The sequence below is a fragment of the Entelurus aequoreus genome, linkage group LG08 (genome assembly GCF_033978785.1).
Source record: "Entelurus aequoreus isolate RoL-2023_Sb linkage group LG08, RoL_Eaeq_v1.1, whole genome shotgun sequence".
NCBI lineage: Eukaryota > Metazoa > Chordata > Actinopteri > Syngnathiformes > Syngnathidae > Entelurus > Entelurus aequoreus.
The window spans coordinates 11,464,320-11,486,724 of record NC_084738.1 but is presented as its reverse complement, the minus strand read 5'-3'; the positions used below and the strand labels follow the sequence as shown (position 1 = coordinate 11,486,724).

At 38.3% G+C, this 22,405-nt stretch overlaps 1 protein-coding gene across 2 annotated transcripts in view; it reads left to right on the top strand.

Moving 5' to 3' along the window:
• Window positions 1-22,405, top strand: part of LOC133655403 (adenosine kinase-like) — a 359,572-nt gene that overhangs the window by 131,794 nt on the left and 205,373 nt on the right. For both annotated transcript variants that reach the window (XM_062055528.1, XM_062055529.1), the window contains exon 5: window positions 17,499-17,671. In XM_062055528.1, the coding sequence (XP_061911512.1) occupies window positions 17,499-17,671 (173 nt within the window). The remainder of the gene's footprint in view (window positions 1-17,498; window positions 17,672-22,405) is intronic.

The window sequence follows — 22,405 nt, the reverse complement described above, 5'->3', positions numbered from 1 at the left end:
CCCCAAACTACGGCCCGTGGGCCGAATCCGGCCCGCCAGCGTCCAAAATCAGGCCCGCGGGAAGTCTCAAGTATAAAAAAATAAAAAAATCTGTCTTTTCTTATCCACTTTGTACCGCTTGCTACTCACGGTGTCTCCTAGCCGCTCAGGCAAATCATATTGTCTAAAAATAAATTTTGTCATCGATAACGTGACATCATCGCGCGCGCGGAAAGTGTGCTATATATATCTTATATATATACATCTATATATATATATATATACTGTATATATATATATATCAAATATATATATATATGTATGTATATATATATCAAATATATATATGTATGTATGTATGTATGTATGTATGTATGTATGTATGTGTGTGTGGGAAAAAAATCACAAGACTATTTCATCTCTACAGGCCTGTTTCATGAGGGGTTTACCTCATTCCTGTTTCATGAGGGGTTTACCTCAAATCTCCTGAGGATTGAGGTAAACCCCTCATGAAACAGGCCTGTAGAGATGAAATAGTCTTGTGATTTTTTCCCCACACATACATATTACGCTCTACCACGGTATCGAGCACTATTTTTTGGATAATCTAATTAAGACATATATATATATATATATATATATATATATATATATATATATATATATATATATATATATATATATATATATATATATATATATATATATATATATATATATATATATATATATATATATCAAATATATATACAGTATATATACATATATATATATATATATATATATATATATATATATATATATAGATATCAAATCTATATCAAATATATATATATATATATATATATATATATATATATATATATATATATACACAGCCCGGCCCCCGGCCAAATTGTTTTAACCCAATGCGGCCCCCGAGTCAAAAAGTTTGGGGACCCCTGCTCTTGGTCGATTATAAAAATAGTCGATCAAGGAGGTGGTCTGGGAGGTAAACAGCAACGTTGATATATTTTGAATATTCAGTGTTTTATTGTTCGTAGTTAATATTGGAAATCCAACATTCTGTATTTTTTATGTACATTCTGAATGTCTTATTCAGTAGAAAAACTAAACAGACCATCTCAAAAACTAAATGAACTTTAGTTATTTTTGTCATGCGATGATAAGCGGTGCGTCATGGGAGACGCCGGAGGTTGGAGCGTGAGGTAACAAAGGGGAATTTATTAATAAAACGAACAAAAAGCGAGAGCAACGGGGAAGTGCTCTGACGAAAACAAAACAAAATGCAAAACACTTACAGGAAATGTGGACCTGACGGCGTCCACACAGTACGAGTGTCCTTGCACTTAGCATCCAAAAGGATCGTCTATGACCACCAGAGAATCGAGAATAGCAGCGTCAACAAACAATGTCCCGACAAAGAATGGTGGCTCACACTCAACTTAAATACAACTAATTGCTAACAGAAAGCATTCATCCATCCATCCATTTTCTACCGCTTGTCCATTTTGGGGTCGGGGGGCGGGGGGGGTTGCTGGAGCCTATCTCAGCTGCATTCGTGCAGAAGGCGGGGTACACCCTGGACAAGTGGCCACCTCATAACAGAAAGCAGGTGAGGGGAAATGCTCTGTGACAAAAGTGAACAACAAAACCGGAAGAGCCACCAAAATAAAAGCACAGGACAGGAACTAACACAAAACACCGGAGAACGCCAACAAAGTTGACAATTTTACTGAATTATATGACAGACTGTTAGACTAACCCTAACCCTTTTTAGAGTATGTCTTTAGAGCTCTGCACAAAATGGTGAGAGGAAAAAAAGTAAAAGTTGACTCGAACACCGCCGCGTTTTTATGCTTTGGGGGGCGCCATTTTGGATCTTTTCGCATAAGTTTATGGTCTTTAATTATTTCAAAAGTGCTAAAAACAACCATTTATAAAGTTTGCTGTTCTTAAAGCCAATGTTTTATTTTTATCGTATCAATAAAATTGATCATTACCTTTATTGTTATATCAATATAAGGTTGTATGTAGAGATGTCCGATAATATCGGACTGCCGATATAATCGGCCGATAAATGCTTTAAAATGTAATATCAGAAATTATCGGTATCAGTTTCAAAAAGTAAAATTTATAACTTTTTAATACGCCGCCGTGTACACGGACGTAGGGAGAAGTACAGAGCGCCAATAAACCTTAAAGGCACTGCCTTTGCGTGCCGGCCCAATCACATAATATCTACGGCTCTTCACACACACAAGAGAATGCAAGGCGTACTTAGTCAACAGCCATACAGGTCACACTGAGGGTAGCCGTATAAACAACTTTAACACTGTTACAAATATGCGCCACACTGTGAACCCACACCCAACAAGAATGACAAACACATTTCGGGAGAACATCCGCACCGTAACACAACACAAACACAACAGAACAAATACCCCTTTAAGACATGGCTAGCTAGCTGGCGACTAACGTCCATCCGCAGTCGGCAGTGTTTTAGCTACTTGTAAACCGCTAATCCTGGCGTCCATGGCGAAAAAATAAATAAGTTTCTTACAAGTATCATCCCTGCAGGACGAGGAATAGCTAAAATTGCCTTACTACACACTGTAGGAGGATACAATTATAGCTAACCGCTGACAGCAAGATAGTGCTCCTGAATGTAAACAAATGCCATGGGTGGATCTACACAGACATCGACTGTAACGATACCGAGTACAAGAGCCGTACATAGTCAATACTACAATGATTACATTGATATTTTATTATCACCAAATCTTTTGTCTTTTTTATTGTTTATAACGTCAGAAAATACAGCCCTGGACATAATAGAACTTTACGTATGACCAATGTATGACCCTGAAACTACTTGGTGTTGGATTGATACCACAATTTGAAGAATCAGACAAAACAGAACAACAGAAGAATACGTGCTCATTTCAATTCAACAGAAGTGTAGATAGAGCATGCAATTAAAGCAGATATTACCAGTAAATAATTAACAGTAAATAATTTTGAGAAAATAATAGAATGATAAATGACACAATATGTTACTGCGTACGTCAGCAGCCAAATTATAAGTCTTTGTTTGCTTAATTACTACCAAAATAGAAGTTGTGTAGTATGTTCACTATTTTATTTAATGCATACAATGTTCTTTGATTGATTTGGGTATCATATGATTTTTTTTAAATTAAAGACAATATTGATTTTTTTTGTGGTCCCCTTTATTTAGAAAAGTATCAAAAATACATTTTTCTACCGGTACCAAAATATTGGTATCGGGAAAACCCTCAATCGATCTATACCTTCTGGAAGGCCAACTGATCAATTTTCTTCGATCTTAGCAATATAAATCCATCTATCGATATGTCGATCAATCGTTACATCCCTAACCAACATGCATTATCCCGATATGGGGATAAAATTAAAAGCTCCATCGTCGACCATATTGACATAGTAGCGTATTTTCCGGACTATAAGGCGCACTTAAAATACTTTTTTTTACCCCTCAAAACTCGACAGTGCGCCTTATAACCCGGTGCGCCTAACGTAAGGAGAAAGTTTGGTTGAGCTTACCCACCTCGAAGCAATTTAATTTGGTACATGGTGTAATGATAAGTGTGACCAGTAGATGGCAGTCAAACATAAAAGATACATGTAGGCTGCACTATGATGGCAATGTGTCTCAAGTAAACACCATTTGAAATGTTCCATTGAAAATATAGAACATTACACACGGCGCTCAAAAATTTCAAAACATTTTTAGTACGACTTTGGTAAGCTAAACATATGCGTATTATTATGGTGTGTGTATAAGGTAAGACGTATTATCTGGCGTTTTGTTTTGCAATATTATGCAAAAGCAACTTTTCTTACCTTCTGGTACCTGCTGATCTGTATTTGGGATCTGCATAAGTCCTGAAACATTGCGCACGTCCGCCTTTGGAGTCCATGACGACACCGTAGTCAATAAGCTTCTTCTTTTTCTCTATCTTGTTGTTATGGGACATTCATCCTCCGCTGTTGCCATTTCTAATATAAAGTAGTGTAAAGTTCTTACTTATATCTGTCAGTAAACTCGCCATGAAAGCGCTAAAACATACCGGTGTAGTGAGTTTACATTATTCACCCAAGGAACTTTAGTTATTAGAGAGTTCCGGTCGGACGTTTTTTCACGGGACACATTTCCTGTGTTGTTGTTTCCAGATGTGGAGATGCTGCTCCGTTATTAATTTAAGTAAAGTCTGAATGTCATTAAAACAGTTAGCTCCATCTTTTGACACTTCTTCCACTCCCGTCCTTGCACGCTACACCGCTACAACAAAGATGACGGGGAGAAGACGCCGCCGAAGGTGAGCCACGTAAATAAGACCGCCCACAAAAAGGCGCATCCGGAAGCGACTGTCAGAAAGCGGCTTGAAGATGATCCGTAAAACATCATCTATGCAACATTTTGACCAAAAGAACCACCATTACATGTTATGTAGACCACAAGGAAGTGTTTTACATTTAGAAAAAACAATAATAATATGACTCCTTTAATGCGCCCTATAGTCCGGTGCGCCTTATATATGAAAAAATATTTTTTTTAAAATAGAGCATTCATCGGCAGTGCGCCCTATGGTCCGGAAAATACGGCATATCGTGTATATCAGTGGTTCTCAAATGGGGGTACGTGTACAGCATAAAAGTAGGTGACAGTGTCATCACCAGGAAAGATGAGGTCACCTACCTAGGTTCCATTCTAGAGGCTAACCTTTCCTGTGACAAAATGGCAACCAAGGTAATCAAAAAGGTTAACCAACGAACGAGATTTCTCTACAGAATTTCCTCTCTGGTCAACAAAAGCACCATGAGGATTCTGGCGGGAACTCTCGTTCAACCCTTTTTCGATTACGCATGCACCTCCTGGTACCCTAGCACCTCCAAAACCCTCAAATCTAAACTCCAAACATCTCAGAACAAGCTAGTCAGGTTACTTCTAGACCTCCACCCCAGATCCCACCTCACTCCTACCCACTTCTCTAAAGTGGGCTGGCTCAAGGTGGAGGACAGAGTTAAACAACTTGCACTGAGCCTAGTCTATAAAATCTGCTACACCTCCCTGATACCGAAGTACATGTCAAACTACTTCCTTAACGTAAATGACCGCCATAACCACAACACCAGGGGGAGCTCCACTAACCACGTTAAACCCAGATTCCGAACTAACAAAGGTCTTAACTCATTCTCTTTCTATGCCACATCAATGTGGAATGCGCTCCCAACAGGTATAAAAGAAAGGGCATCTCTATCCTCCTTCAAAACCGCAATAAAAGTTCACCTCCAGGCAGCTACAACCCTAAACTAACACCCTCCCCGGATTGCTAATAATCAAATGTAAACAATCAAATGCAGATACTTTTTCTTTTTCTTATGCCTTCTGATCTCTCTCTCTATCTCTCTATCTCTCTCTCTCTATGTCCACTACTTGATGTCCATACCCCCCTCCCCCCCCATCCACACCCCTGATTGTAAATAATGTAAATAATTCAATGTGATTATCTTGTGTGATGACTGTATTATGATGATATATATATGATAGTATATATCTGTATCATGAATCAATTTAATTTAATTTAAACAAGTTGAAAAACTTATTCGGGTGTTACCATTTAGTGGTCAATTGTACGGAATATGTACTTCACTGTGCAACCTACTAATAAAAGTCTCAATCAATCAATCAATCAATACTTAAAGGTATGCCAAGGGGTACGTGAGATTTTTTTTTTATATTCTTAAAATAGCAACAATTCAAAAATCCTTTATAAATATAAATAAAAACCTATCTTTTTTTCCAAATAGTTCAAGAAAGACCACTACAAATGAGCAATATTTTGCACTGTTATACAATGAATAAATCAGAAACTGATGACATAGTGCTGTATTTTACTTCTTTATCTTTTTTTCAACCAAAAATGCTTTGCTCTGATTAGGGGGTACTTGAATTTAAAAAAAAATTCACAGGGGGTACCTCACTAAAAAAAGGTTGAGAACCACTGGTGTATATCACGCATTCTCTAACGAGGGTGGAACCTGTTAAAGTTGATGTTCCTAATACTCCTCCCCTGTCAGCATCCTCCCTTTTTACCCAAATCCACGCCAACAACCCTTTAGTAATGAATCGCCATGATGCGCATTCGCCAATGTCTCGTCCCTGGCGGCGCTGCGCTATAATTGGGGTGTGACTAAGCATGAAAAGCCAGGTTGACCCCTCGGCAACCCGCGCACGTCACCACGTCACCACGGCGAAGTTATGACGGGAATGAAGCGTGATGAGGTGGATTTGTCTTTGATGCTCATAATGAAGACGTTTTCTTTATCTATTGCTGCTTTGTGTTCATTAGAGTAGGAGAGAAGCTTCCGGCAAATCTCTTTAAGTGTGTGTGTGTTTGTCAGCCTTTTCTCTGCGTGGGTGCACAGTGTCCTCATGTTAGTGTGTGTGCGCCTGTTAACAACCCTGTAAAATGACAAGCTGAGCTGGCAGTGAGAGTACAGCCGACGGTCATGGTGGGGGGCGGGGGGGGGGGGGGGTGCTGTGATTCACCATGCTGTCATGGTAGGGACGAGGGTGGGTGGACGCCGGTGGGGTCCGGGGGTTGGGGAGGTGCCCGTCATGTATTCCCACCTGAGCTGGGGCCTCGCTTGTCATTATTTACAGCCTAACCTTGCATGGGATGGAGGGGAGGAGGGAGGGGGGGGGGGGCGGAGCTGGGAATCAGATTGGACTTGACGTGTACCCGAGACGCTGACCTTGATAAGCGCGAGGCGCCTGCAGCAAGAAAAGGTTTCGAGGGGGGGGGGGGGGGGGGGGGGGAGGAGGAGAGCTCGCTTCTGTTGGCTTTCGCCGCCCATTTGCACGCTTGTTTATGTCAGCCAAGTGGACGAGTGGACTTCACTACAGCGTTTAGACACCAGTCACATGGTACAACTCACTATATACACACTGCTATATACATTTGATTTTATATTATTTATACAACATTTACTAATAAATCATTTTTACATGTATCTTTATGGTTAATGTTTTTTTTTTGGTATTACTAATATTTGTTTTTATTATTACTTGTTATTATTTATTATTATTTTTAACTTGACTTTATTTCTGGGACATTTTTCCAGGAAAATATGACTGTTCCCTAACATTATGTCATTATCACTAATTCCTCAACGCAAAATTTCAACTTTTTCTCGCATATTACCTGTTAAGAGCCAAATAACACGTGCTAAAGAGCGTGTGCAATCTATACAATTGCTAATTGGCGTGTTGCATGTGATCTACTAAGACTGGGTGTACAATTGATAAGTGCTTTATTTAAAGGCCTACTGAAAGCCACTACTACCGACCACGCAGTCTGATAGTTTATATATCAATGATGAAATCTTAACATTATAACACATGCCAATACGGCCGGGTTAACTTATAAAGTGACATTTTAAATTTGCCGCTAAACTTCCGGTTCGAAACGCCTCTGAGGATGACGTATGCGCGTGACGTAGACCGGCGAACACGGGTATGCCTTCCACATTGAAGCCAATACGAAAAAGCTCTGTTTTCATTTCATAATTCCACAGTATTCTGGACATCTGTGTTCGTGAATCTGTTGCAATCATGTTCATTGCATTATGGAGAAGGAAGCTGAGCAAGCAAAGAAGAAAGTTGTCGGTGCGAAATGGACGTATTTTTCGAACGTAGTCAGCAACAACAGTACACAGCCGGCGCTTCTTTGTTTACATTCCCGAAAGATGCAGTCAAGATGGAAGAACTCGGATAACAGAGACTCTAACCAGGAGGACTTTTGACTTCGATACACAGACGCCTGTAGAGAACTGGGACAACACAGACTCTTACCAGGATTACTTTGATTTGGATGACAAAGACGCAGACGTGCTACTGTGAGTATGCAGCTTTGGCTTCTAAACATTTGATCGCTTTACCGTATGTGCGCAACTTTTTTTTGCGTATGTACGTAACTTTTTTTAAATATATAAGCTTTATGAACCTTGGGTTAGGTGAACGGTCTTTTGGGCTGAGTGATTGTGTGTGTTGATCAGGTGTTTGAATTGTATTGGCGTGTTCTATGGAGCTAGGAGCTAGCATAGGAGCTAGGAGCTAGCATAACAAACACGCAGGTGTTTTTATGCAGGATTGATTTGTGGCATGTTAAATATAAGCCTGGTTGTGTTGTGGCTAATAGAGTATATATATGTCTTGTGTTTATTTACTGTTGTAGTCATTCCCAGCTGAATATCAGGTCACCCCCGGCTCTCACAGCATCTTCCCTATCTGAATAGCTTCAACTCCCCACTAGTCCTTCACTTGCACTTTACTCATCCACAAATCTTTCATCCTCGCTCAAATTAATGGGGAAATTGTCGCTTTCTCGGTCCGAATCTCTCTCACTTCATGCGGCCATCATTGTAAACAATAGGGAACTTTGCGTATATGTTCAACTGACTACGTCACGCTACTTCCGGTAGGGGCAAGCCTTTTTTTTATCAGATACCAAAAGTTGCAATCTTTATCGTCGTTGTTCTATACTAAATCCTTTCAGCAAAAATATGGCAATATCGCGAAATGATCAAGTATGACACATAGAATAGATCTGCTATCCCCGTTTAAATAAAAAAAATTCATTTCAATAGGCCTTTAAATTAAGTTTTTGCGTGTATATCAGCTGTCACCATGGAGACACTCAGTTCCCCTTCCACATTTATGGCATCATATTCTCCAACCTGAGGCGTTGCGTCATTTTGTTTGTTGACCCACACAAATATGACACAACCTACTCAGTGGCCTAGTGGTTAGAGTGTCCGCGCTGAGATCTGTAAGTTGTGAGTTCAGACCCCGGCCGAGTCATACCAAAGACTATAAAAATGGGACCCATTACCTCCCTGCTTGGCACTCAGCATCAAGGGTTGGAATTGGGGGTTAAATCACCAAAAATTATTCCTGGGCGCGGCACCGCTGCTGCCCACTGCTCCCCTCACCTCCCAGGGGGTGATCAAGGGGATGGGTCAAATGCAGAAGACAAATTTCACCACACCTAGTGTGTGTGTGTGACAATCATTGGTACTTTAACTTTAACTTAACATGTAGCAATGGGTACCAAATCCGGTACTTTTTTTTGGAACTGACCAAATCTAACCGAATAAGGCAGACCGCCTTATTTAAATGAAGTTTAGAAACCAGTCACATGGTACAACTCACTATATATACACTGGTATATACATTTGATTTGATATTATTTATACAACATTTCCTAATAACCCATTTTTACATGTGTATATATATATATATATATTTTTTTTTTTTGTATTATTTTTTAAATTATTACTATTTTTAACTTGACTTTATTTCTGTGACATTTTTCCACAAAAATATGACTATTCCCTAACATTATCACCAATTTTCCAATGCAAAATTTCAACTTTTTCTCGCAGATTACAAATAACATGTGCAACCATAGAATTGCATGTGTTATTAATGGGCGTGTTGCGTGTGATCTACTAAGACTGCGTTTACAATTGATAACAGGTGCAAAAGTGGTGCAGACCGCCTTATTTAAATGAAGTTTTTGCGTGTATATCGGCTGTCACCATGGAGACACTCAGTTCCCCCTCCACATTTATGACATCACATTCTCCAACCTGAGGAGTTGCGTCATATTGTTTGTTGACCCACACAAATATGACATGTAGGAATGGGTAACGAATCCGGTGCTTTTTTGAAACTGACCAAATCTGACCGAATAAGGCAGACCGCCTTATCTAAATGAAGTTTAGAAACCAGTCACATGCTACAACTCACTATATATACACTGGTATATACATTTGATTTTATATTATTTATACAACATTTCCTAATAAGTCATTTTTACATATATATATATATATATATATCTATATATATATATATATAGATATATATATATATATATATATAACATTTTTTATTTTATTTATTTTTTATTTATTACTATTTAATTTATTTTGCATATTTATGTTATTTATTTTAATTTTCCTTTTATTATATATTGACCATAATAAATGTGGTATAAATGGTCTGTATTTGTCTTGTGATTTGTCTTAAATAATAACAATAGTAATAATATTTTTGACTGACAAAAAATTGCCAATAAGAAATTATTGGTATCTGTATCGGTATCGGTATCGATGAAAATGCAAGAAAAAGTATCGGTATCGTATCGAATCCTAAAAGTGTGGTATCGCCCATCCCTACGTGTCACATCACACCATGACTTATTTGGAGTTTTTTGCTGTTTTCCTGTGTGTAGTGTTTTAGTTCTTGTCTTGCGCTCCTATTTTGGTGGCTTTTCCTGTTTTGTTGGTGTTTTCCTGTAGCAGTTTCATGTCTTCCTTAAACACTATTCCCCGCATCTGCTTTGTCTTAACAATCAAGAATATTTAAGTTGTTGCTATTCTTCTTTGTGGGGACATTGTTTATTGTCATGCCATGTTGGGATGTGTTTTGTGGACGCCGTCTTTTCAAGTTTCAAGTTTATTATTCTTCGGTCAATCGTCAACAAAATAAACAAACAGTTGTACATTCTTAAATTGAAAATGAAAATGTTGCAGACCGAAAGGGTTTAGGCTGAAGTTGAACACTTATTGCGCCTAACCCTATAAACAATGTCAAGTACAAAATAAACTTCCGAAAATTATTGAATGTCCATTGTACAACATATTATAAATACACATTATACATAACATAAACACAGTTCAATTATATACACAGTAAAGGCATGTGAAATATCCTTGTAGACATGTTAAACCTTTGTACCAATTTATATACTATATACAAACAATTGTACTTCCATTATTATTTATAACCCACATTTAGTATTTGAATTAACATTGATCATAGTATTAACTACTGTGTTGATTCTAGAGTGATATATTTTGTCAAGACATTGGTCTTAAAGTGTTTTTTAAATGTGTGAATAGAACTGGAACATTTTAAGGAATAATCCAAGCTGTTCCAAAGTTGAACCCCCCTGACAGAAACACATCTACTTTTTAAGCTTGTTCTTATCTTAGCTTTCTGGAAGACAGCTGAACCTCTGAGGTCATAGGGATTCTCTCTGGGTTCAAACCTCTCCTGTAGACACCCAGGCAGCATGTGGTTATGAGCTTTGTACGTCACAATAGCAGTGTTGAGGTCAACAAGATCGTGCAGTTTTAATGTTTTTAATTTAATAAACAGAGCATTGGTATGGTCATGATAATCTGCATAATTTATAATAATAATGGGACGGCGTGGCGGAGTTGATAGAGTGGCTGTGCCAGCAATCGGAGTGTTGCGGGTTACTGGGGTTCAATTCCCACCTTCTACCTTCCTAGTCACATCCGTTGTGTCCTTGGGCAAGACACTTCACCCTTTGCCTCTGATGGCTGCTGGTTAGCGCCTTGCATGGCAGCTCCCGCCATCAGTGTGTGAATGTGTGTGTGAATGGGTAAATGTGGAAATACTGTCAAAGCGCTTTGAGTACCTTGAAGGTAGAAAAGCGCTATACAAGTATAACCCATTTATCATTTATCATTTATAATTTACAATTCTAATCGCTTTCTTTTGAAGTAAGAATATAGATTTAATGTTTGTTTTGTAATTGTTACCCCAGATTTCGACACAATAATTAAGATAAGGGAGTACAAAAGAATTATATAACATGATAAGAGCCTTTTGATTTACGGAGTTTTTGATTTTATGTAACATAGCAATATTTTTTGCCATCTTTGTCTTAAGTATATTTATGTGCAGTTTCCAATTTAATTTATCATCTATATGGATTCCCAAAAATTTTGTTGAATACACCCTTTCTATCTCCATATCATCAATTCTTATATGACACTGTTTGTTATTTTTCCTATTTCCAAATATTATATATTTTGTTTTATTTAGGTTGATTGATAGTTTATTGGCATCAAACCATTGCTTTAGTATGTGGAGTTCACTCTCTACAGTCCCTAAGAGATGGCCAAGGTCTTGCCCAGAACAGTACAGACTTGTATCATCAGCAAAGAGAATACAGTTGAGTTTTTTAAAGATTTTACAGATATCATTAATGTACAATAAAAACAATTTTGGTCCCAATACAGAACCTCGGGGTACTCCATGTGTTATAATCTTTTTATCTGAATCTACATTATTCATATGCACGTACTGTTCTCTGCCACCAAGATAACTTTTCAACCAATCATGAGCAAGACCTCTAAAACCATACCTCTGCATTTTGTTTAAAAGCAATGTATGATCGATGGTGTCAAAGGCCTTGCTCAGGTCAATAAAAACGCCAACAACAAACTCCCTCTCATCAATTGCAGTGGTTACCTCCTCAACTAGTTCCATCACTGCCATGGAAGAGGACCTGTTTGGTCGAAAGCCGTATTGGTGTTCACTTAGCAAGTGTTGCTTGTCAATAAAACTGTCTAATCTTGACACAAATAATTTTTCAAGGATTTTTGAAAATTGTGAGAGTATAGAAATAGGCCTATAGTTGGTGAACTGATGCTTATCTCCACTTTTGAAGATGGGAATAACTTTTGCCGTTTTCATTTTCTTTGGGAAAACACCTTTTATAAAAGAAATATTACATACATAAGTGAAGGGAACAGCTATAAAATCAACAATTTCCCCGATCAGAGAAAAGTCCAAGTCACAGCAGTCTGTTGACTTCTTGTTTTCTTGAGAATTTACAATTTCTGTGATTTCACTTTCATGGACGGGGGAAATAAAAAACGATTCTAAGTTGCTTTGAATGGTATGTTCATTAAATTTGACACTGTTTTCGGGTTGTACAATTTCATTTGCTAAATTAGGTCCAACATTCACAAAGAAGGTGTTAAAAGCATCCGTTATTTCCTTAGGGTCATTTAGAGTTTGATTATTTTCTATGAAATAGCTTGGATGTTCCTTATTTGTCATGTTTTTTTTAATGATACCATTCAAAACTTTCCACGTACCCTGGATGCTATTTTTATGTTGTTCTAATAGGTTACAGTAATATGTTCTTTTGCTGTGCTTTATTATTTGTGTTAACTTATTTTTATACGTTTTATATTTGTGTTCAGTTTCTTTGGTTCTGTGCTTTAAATGTCTTCTGTAAAGATAATTTTTCTTTTTGCAGGACTTCAATAGTCCCTTTGTGATCCATGGTTTGTCCTTAACAGTGCTGTCCTTAATGTCATGTTTTTTCATTGGACAGTGCTTATCATACAATGTTATGAAAATGTTGAGAAAATGTTCGTATGCCTCATCTGGGTCTGTGGAGGTATAAACCTCCCCCCAGTCTTGAGCACATAACTCAGACTTGAATGCTGCCATAGTTTCTGGCGTTTGATGTCTAACAAATCTATATTGAACTGCTTTTTTGGTCCCTCTCTGATCAAAGAAATTGTGGAAAATACTGAATACAGATAGATGATCACTTATGTCATTGAGTAGTAGTCCTGCTGTTATTTGATTCTCAGGTTGATTGGTGAAAATGTTATCTATCAGTGTGGCAAAGTCTACTGTTATTCTGGTAGGTTTTATGATAAGGGGAAAAAAATTATTACTGTACAATCCTGTTATAAAATCGGTTGTTTTGGTACTGTCCATGGGATTCAGAAGATTAATATTAAAATCCCCGCACACAATATGGAGCTTGTTTGACTTATTAAACAAATAGTCAAATTTTTGATTAAATGTGTCTAGACATGATCCAGGTGTTCTATAAACACAACTAACATTTATTTTTTTTGATTTTTCTACTTCAATTTCTACAGTAATACATTCAAAAATTCCAGCTATAGCAGTTGATTTGCTGTCAATTTTCCAACATTTTAAATCATGATTTACAAAAAGTGCTCCACAGTAAGTCTTTGCTGTCGTCCAGCATTCTGTGTTTGTTTACTTTGTAGCCAGTTAGGTTTTAGTTTCGTTCTGCATAGCCTTCCCTAAGCTTCAATGCCTTTTCTTAGGGGCGCTCACCTTTTGTTTATTTTTTGGTTTAAGCATTAGATACGACGACGAACCCTCGTCGTCTCACAAGACGTGTTCCCGACATCTACCAAGCAATTAGCTACCGGTTGCCGCCTACTGATATGGAAGAGTATTACACGGTTACTCTGCCGAGCTCTAGACAGCACAGACACTCAACAACAACACATAATTTGCCGACTATAATTACTGGTTTGCAAAAAAATATTTTGACCCCAAATAGGTGAAATTACATAATCTCCCACGGCACACCAGACTGTATCTGGTTGAAAAACACTGGTTTAATGGATATAATGAAACAACACAAGTAAGCATATAAAGTCAACTTAATTTTCCACTCTACTGGTACTTTAAGCCAACGTCGACATACATGGTTGACTGTTTTTGTCGACATAAAATCTGAGACTCGGAGCTAATTTCCATGTTCATGTTGACGTGTTGCAGTATTGTTCACTGCAGTGGGAAAGACAGCAGGTCACACAGCATTAACACGTTCAGTGCAAAGCAAGTGTCAAAATAAAATGGTGCAAAAAATAGGACTCAATGTTGCGTTTGACTTGTAATAAACGATCCCAGCCTTGCAAGATTATACACTGCAAAAACTGAAATCTAAGTAAGATTAAATATCTCAAATAAGGGTGATATTTGCTTATTTTCTGTCTGATAAGATCATTCTTCTCACTAAGCAGATTTTATGTTAGTGTTTTACTTGTTTTAAGGGTTTTGGTCCTAAATAGGGATGATGTTTGATAAGGAATTATCGAGTTCGAGTCCTCTTATCGAACCGATTCCTTATCGATTCTCTTATCGAGTCCAGATAGGTTGTTGTATATAAAAAAACACACAATATTTGGTTTAACAAAAGCTCACTTTTATTATATAAGAAAAAAATAAAATCTAATAAATAAATAAATATTGACTGTTACCCACCTAAAAAAATAAAATAAAATAAATAAATATTGACTGTTGTTACCCAAAGTATATTAAGTGGGATTTTTCAGAGAAACAAATATATACAGTAACACTACAGGTGTATAAAAAATAATAAAGTGTTAAATAAAATCAGTCCCTTGGGCACAAAACTGAAAATAATACAGCTCTCCAAAAAGTGCACTTCTGCTGCTATTTGACATAACTGTTTGTTATGATGCTTTGACATTTTTGCACTTTATTTCTTTATTGAAAGAAAATTCTATGAAGAGAAAAGTTGTTTGCAAATGTGGTTACAATGCTAAAAAATGAAAAGTTAAAGCTAAAAAAAGAAACACACTTTATTGAGTTAACATTATTTCTTTATGGGGGAAAGATGTTATGAGCTAGAGAATATAACAACTACACTACCCAGCATGCAACGGGAGTTACGAGCATGCGCGGTAGCCCCGAAAAGTGTTGCATGTTGCCACGCTGTGAAAGTAAACGTCAAGAACTCAGCCAACACGCCTCGTCTGCATTATTTATAATTAGACAGACAACACATCTACAGTGTGATTTTGTTTTGTTTACAAGGAAAGAAAAACAAAAGTTAAAAAAGGGAGATATGTTGTATATATATGTATGTGCTGCGGTTGTTTTAAGAACGTTGCGACAGCTGCCGTAAAGGAGGTGCGGTGCTAGCCTGGTTGCTATGTTTCCGGTTGGTCGTAAAAGTGTTCGTCATGTGTTTTACGCTGCTAAAATCTCTCAGTAAAGTTATTCGATGGATTATAGCTTTTGTTTTGAACTTTATTACACCTTGGAGCACTTTTTCCCGTCCATTGTTTTCCTGCTTTCGCTATCTGCGCCTAATGACTGAGCTACGTGATGTCATTTCTTGTGATGTCCCACGGAGCATTTCTGGTCGGGACGGGATTCGAATAAAGAATAAACTATTTTCCTTTACTATAGTGGTCTCGATAACGGGTACCGGTTCTCAAAAAGGGATTCGAGTCCGAGGACTCGGTTCTTTTCTTATCAAACAACCGGGAAAACCGGTTTCGAGTATCATCCCTAGTCCTAAATGATCTCAGTAAGATATTACAGCTTGTAGCTGAGATTTTATGACCTATATTGAGTAAAACATGCTTGAAACTAGAATATCAACTGATGCAAAGCTGTGTCAACACTCACAAGTATAAAACTACTTTTTTTTAAAGTAATAAGTTCTTACTTCAAGCATGAAAAAAAAAAATCATGATGCCGAGCGCATATCATTATGTTAAGATAATGGCACTAGCATTTACTTAATTTAAGAATATTTTTCAACATATTGAGCAAAAATGTCTTTTTTTTTCTACCAAGAAAAGTGCACTTGTTATTAGTGAGAATTAGGGATGTCCGATAATATCGGCCAATAAATGCGCTAAAATGTAATATCGGAAATTATCGGTATCGTTTTTTTATTATCTGTATCGTTTTTATTTATTTTTTATTTTTTATTAAATCAACATAAAAAACACAAGATACACTTACAATTAGTGCACCAACCCAAAAAACCTCCCTCCCCCCATTTCTTTCTGTTATCAATATTCTGGTTCCTACATTATATATCAATATATATCAATACAGTCTGCAAGGGATACAGTCCGTAAGCACACATGATTGTGCGTGCTGCTGGTCCACTAATAGTACTAACCTTTAACAGTTAATTTTACTCATTTTCATTAATTACTAGTTTCTATATAACTGTTTTTATATTGTTTTCTTTTTTATTCAAGAAAATGTTTTTAATTTATTTATCTTATTTTATTATTCTTTTTAAAAAGTACCTTATCTTCACCATACATGGTTGTCCAAATTAGGCATAATAATGTGTTAATTCCACGACTGCATATATCGGTTGATATCGGTATCGGTAATTAAAGAGTTGGACAATATCGGAATATCGGATATCGGCAAAAAGCCATTATCGGACATCCCTAGTGAGAATATACTTATTTTAAGGTATTTTTGTATTCATTGAGGTTAGCTAATTTTACCTGTTTTGGAAAGTCTTGACAAGCCGAATTTTCTTGTTCTATTGGCAGATAATTTTGCTTAGTTCAAATAAAATACCCCTCATTTTTGTATTTTTTTGCCTTGTTTTTGAACACTGACTTTTTGCAGTGTACCCATTGAGTGATTGAGCTTCATGGCAAATCTAGAAGGCTGTGCTATTTAGTTCTGAGTCCTAATTTGCGACTGAAAAAAATGCGTGAAACCTTAAAAACATGTCCACAGAGTAGTTTTATGTAGAAACCCTCCCCTCAGAGTGGTTGTTTGTGTGCGAGGTGTGGATGCAGCCTTGTGTTCTAGCGCTTGTGTAAATAAGATGAGTTTGCTTTTAGCGCGTGGCGGCGAGGAAAGAGGACAACACTTCCTCTGTGTGCGCACTGGCGTCGCCTTGTTTACGACTGGCGGCGCGTTGTTGTTGTTCCATTCCAGCCCTTCAAACAGACTTTCTCCAATTTCTCTTCTTCTAATGTTATTTTTGTTTTTGTTTTGCCTCTGCCAGTGGATGATCCAGAAGCCCCACCAGGTGGCGACCTTCTTCGGCTGCATCGGCACCGACCGCTTCGGGGAGATCCTGAAGAAGAAGGCGGAGGAAGCCCACGTGGACGCCCGCTACTACGAGCAAAGCGAGGAGCCCACCGGCACCTGTGCGGCCTGCATCACCGGCGACAACAGGTGGGTTTTGGGCTGCTAACCCTTTTGGCCACGCCCCTCTGCCTAGGGCCACAGCATTAGGTACACATGTGCCATCTAAATGACACCCAATAGATCAGACCTGAGCAAATTAAAGCCCGGGGGCCGCATGTGGCCCGTTAAGCTTTTTAATCTGGCCCGCCGGACATTCCCAAGTAATGTTTTTGGATCTTTAAAGGCCTACTGAAAGCCACTACTACCGACCACGCAGTCTGATAGTTTATATATCAATGATGAAATCTTAACATTGCAACACATGCCAATACGGCCGGGTTAACTTATAAAGTGACATTTTAAATTTCCCGGGGAACTTCCGGTTGAAAACGTCTATGTATGATGACGTTTGCGCGTGACGTCAATGGTTGAAACGGAAGTATTCGGACACATTGTATCACAATACAAAAAGCTCTGTTTTCATCGCAAAATTCCACAGTATTCAGGACATCTGTGTTGGTGAATCTTTTGCAATTTGTTTAATGAACAATGGAGACTGCAGAGAAGAAAGCTGTAGGTGGGATCGGTGTATTAGCGGCTGGCTGCAGCAACACAACCAGGAGGACTTTGACTTTGGTAGCAGACGCACTATCCGACGCTAGCATCGATGATCGGGTGAAGTCTTTTGTCGCGCCGTCGATCGCTGGAACGCAGGTGAGCACGGGTGTTGATGAGCAGATGAGGGCTGGCGTAGGTGGAGCGCTAATGTTTTTATCATAGCTCTGACGAGGTCCCGTAGCTAAGTTAGCTTCAATGGCGTCGTTAGCAACAGCATTGCTAGGCTTCGACAGGCGGCACAGCATTAACCGTGTAGTTACAGGTCCAGTGTTTGGTTCGGTGTCTCCTGATAGTAGTATTGTTGATCTTCTGTCTATCCTTCCAGTCAGGGGCTTATTTCTTTTGTTTCTATCTGCATTTAAGCACGATGCTATCACGTTAGCTCCGTAGCTAAAGTGCTTCACCGATGTATTGTCGTGGAGATAAAAGTCACTGTGACTGTCCATTTCGCGTTCTCGACTCTCATTTTCAAGAGGATATAGTATCCGAGGTGGTTTAAAATACAAATCCGTGATCCACAATAGAAAAAGGAGAGTGTGTGGAATCCAATGAGACCTTTTATCTAAGTTACGGTCAGAGCGAAAAAAGATACGTCCTGCACTGCACTCTAGTCCTTCACTCTTACGTTCCTCATCCACGAATCTTTCATCCTGGCTCAAATTAATGGGGTAATCGTCGCTTTCTCGGTCCGAATCGCTCTCGCTGCTGGTGTAAACAATGGGGAAATGTGAGGAGCCTTTCAACCTGTGACGTCACGCTACTTCCGGTACAGGCAAGGCTTTTTTTTATCAGCGACCAAAAGTTGCGAACTTTATCGTCGATGTTCTCTACTAAATCCTTTCAGCAAAAATATGGCAATATCGCAAAATGATCAAGTATGACACATAGAATGGATCTGCTATCCCCGTTTAAATTTTAAAAAATAATTTCAGTAACGTTTTTAGCATTCAATCAGACATTATTGTGAGGTTTTGGATTAGTGTTCCTAAAAATCAGATATACCGGCCCCCCAGACACATTTGTTTCTCTAAATTTGGCCCCCCCAGTCAAAATAATTGCCCAGGCCTGCAATAGAGTAACTAAAAACTAAACAGTATGATGCAGCGCTGTTCTACACAATGCATGCTTTTATTTTGTAATTAGGTTCCAATCCCAATTTAGTATTTTTATATGTATTTTTAAACATTTTCGGGGGGGATTTTAGATATATGCCGTTCAGAAATACAATTAAACACATGTCAAATAGAGATGTCCGATAATGGCTTTTTTGCCGATATCCGATATTCCGATATTGTCCAACTCTTAATTACCGATTCCAATATCAACCGATACCGATATATACAGTCGTGGAATTAACGCATTATTATGCCTAATTTTGTTGTGATGCCCCGCTGGATGCATTAAACAATGTAACAAGGTTTTCCAAAATAAATCAACTCAAGTTATGGAAAAAAATGCCAACATGGCACTGCCATATTTATTATTGAAGTCTTAAAGTGCATTATTTTTTTTAACATGCCTCAAAACAGCAGCTTGGAATTTGGGACATGCTCTCCCTGAGAGAGCATGAGGAGGTTGAGGTGAGCGGGGTTGGGGTAGGGGGTAGCGGGGGGTGTATATTGTAGCGTCCCGGAAGAGTTAGTGCTGCAAGGGGTTCTGGGTATTTGTTCTGTTGTGTTTATGTTGTGTTACGGTGCGGATGTTCTCCCGAAATGAGTTTGTCATTCTTGTTTGGTGTGGGTTCACAGTGTGGCGCATATTTGTAACAGTGTTAAAGTTGTTTATACGGACACCCTCAGTGTGACCTCTATGGCTGTTGACCAAGTATGCCTTGCATTCACTTGTGTGAGTGAAAAGCCGTAGATATTATGTGACTGGGCCGGCACGCAAAGGCAGTGCCTTTAAGGTTTATTGGCGCTCTGTACTTCCCCCTACGTCCATGTACCACTCCGTACAGAGGCATTTTAAAAAGTCATAAATTTTACTTTTTGAAACCGATACCGATAATTTCCGATATTACATTTTAAAGCATTTATCGGCCAATAATATTGGCAGTCCGATATTATCGGACATCTCTAATGTCAAATGTTATTTTTTTCTCCCCCAAACAAGTCAACCACAAAAATTATGCAGTATATAGAATAAAATACAAATAATAAACTAGGGGAAAAAAATAAATTATGCACTTCTTGAAAATGTATAAAAAAAAGAAATGCTGGCTTAAGCCCTAAAATGTTCTTTTTTAAGTATCTATCTATTATCAGGCAAACTAATGAACCTGCCAGAATTTTGTCATTAAAGGGAAACTGCATTTTAAATTTTTAAATTTGCCTGTTATTTACAAACCTTATGTGAAACAAGCACACGTTTTTCATCTTTTTACGCTAGCAAGAGTCAGCCGACAAGGGAGGTAACAGGAGTTGCTCTGAAAAGTGTTAAAACATCCATCAATGAATTACATTCATAATAACACATTACTAATAACATGTAATATTTACGTATTTTGGTCATTTCAAGCGTACGACGGCGTATGGATTTCACAGACGCATCACAACGTTTGCTATGTCCTTCAACAACAACAACTCCTACTACTCAGGGCGGGCCTCATGAGAGCCAACGACGAGTACTTTGGGACAAATGATGATCCGGAACCTTATATGTTTGAGCCTGAATATGGGGAGGAGGACTCACATGTTTTGAAGTTGAGTGATAAGCAGATCCAGCAAGTAGCCCAATTGTTCAGTGCTAAACAAGAAATACAAACATAATAAAATAATTACTTACTGCAGTGGTCCCCAACCTTTTTGTAGCTGGGGACCGGTCAACGCTTGAAAATTTGTCCCACGGACCAGGGGGGGGGTTTTATTTTTCTTTTTTTTTTTTTCTTCATAAAGAAATACAATCATGTGTGCTTACGGACTGTATCCCTGCAGACTGTATTGATCTATATTGATATATAATGTATATATTGTGTTTTTTATGTTGATTTAATTTAAAAAAAAAAAAAAAAAAAATTTAAATTAAATTTCTTGCACGGCCCGGTACCAATCGGTCCACGGACCGGTACCGGGCCGCGACCCGGTGGTTGGGGACCACTGACTTACTGTACAATGTCTGCTCTCACTGGGATGTAGACTGATGGAATGTTATTACCGTAATTTCCGGACTATAAGCCGCACCTGACTATAAGCCGCACCAGCTAAATTTAGGGGAAAATACAGATTGCTCCATATATAAGCCGCATCCGACTATAAGCCGCAGGGTTTTGATGTGTAATTACCGTAGTATATAGGGGTTCCTGCTACCACTGACTGTTTGGGAATGCAAAGCGTCCCATTTATTAACAATAAATCTTTCAATCATTCAATCAAACTTTCACATCTTTGACATGGCGAACAGCATTCGGGCAGAGTACAAATAATACAACGGTGCAAAGTAATACAAAGTGCTCGCCTGTACGTTATCAAAATAACCAGTCAGTCTTTAATCATTGTGTCATCGTCTTCCTCCTGCGTACTAAAACCACCGAAATCCTCTTCGTCGGTGTCGGAGAAGAACAGGCCGTAAATAAGCCGCACCCTTGTATAAGCCACGGGGACCAGAACGAGGGGAAAAAGTAGCGGCTTATAGTCCGGAAATTACGGTATCTTCCCGTTTAGGTGAAAAGTTAATCATAAACCTCACGCAGGTAGGAAAAACAAACAAAAAAAGGTTACACAATATATACATTTTATATCAATATACATCAATACAGTCTGCAGGGATACAGTCCGTAAGCACACATGATTGTATTTCTTTATGGAAAAAAAAAAATATATATATATATTTTTTTTAAATTTTGTTTCCGGTCCGTGGGACAAATTCTCAAGCGTTGACCGGTCCGCAGCTACAAAAAGGTTGGGGACCACTGGTCTAAAGGGAGAAGCTTCAGCTTGAGCATCCTAGTGTTGGACTTGTCTCCATTTAATAGCCTTCCATTATTTTTGGACTTTAAAAAGTGTCAACCGTGCAGGGAACATGTCCCCTCTCCCGTCGCCCACATTATGATGCATCTGCACTCATACAATACTGCATTTATGCAATTGTTATTTCTATCGTCCAAATTGATGGCTGGAATGACAACTGGCAGGTGCAATGGTCACAAGTTGTCGGATTAATCGCGCC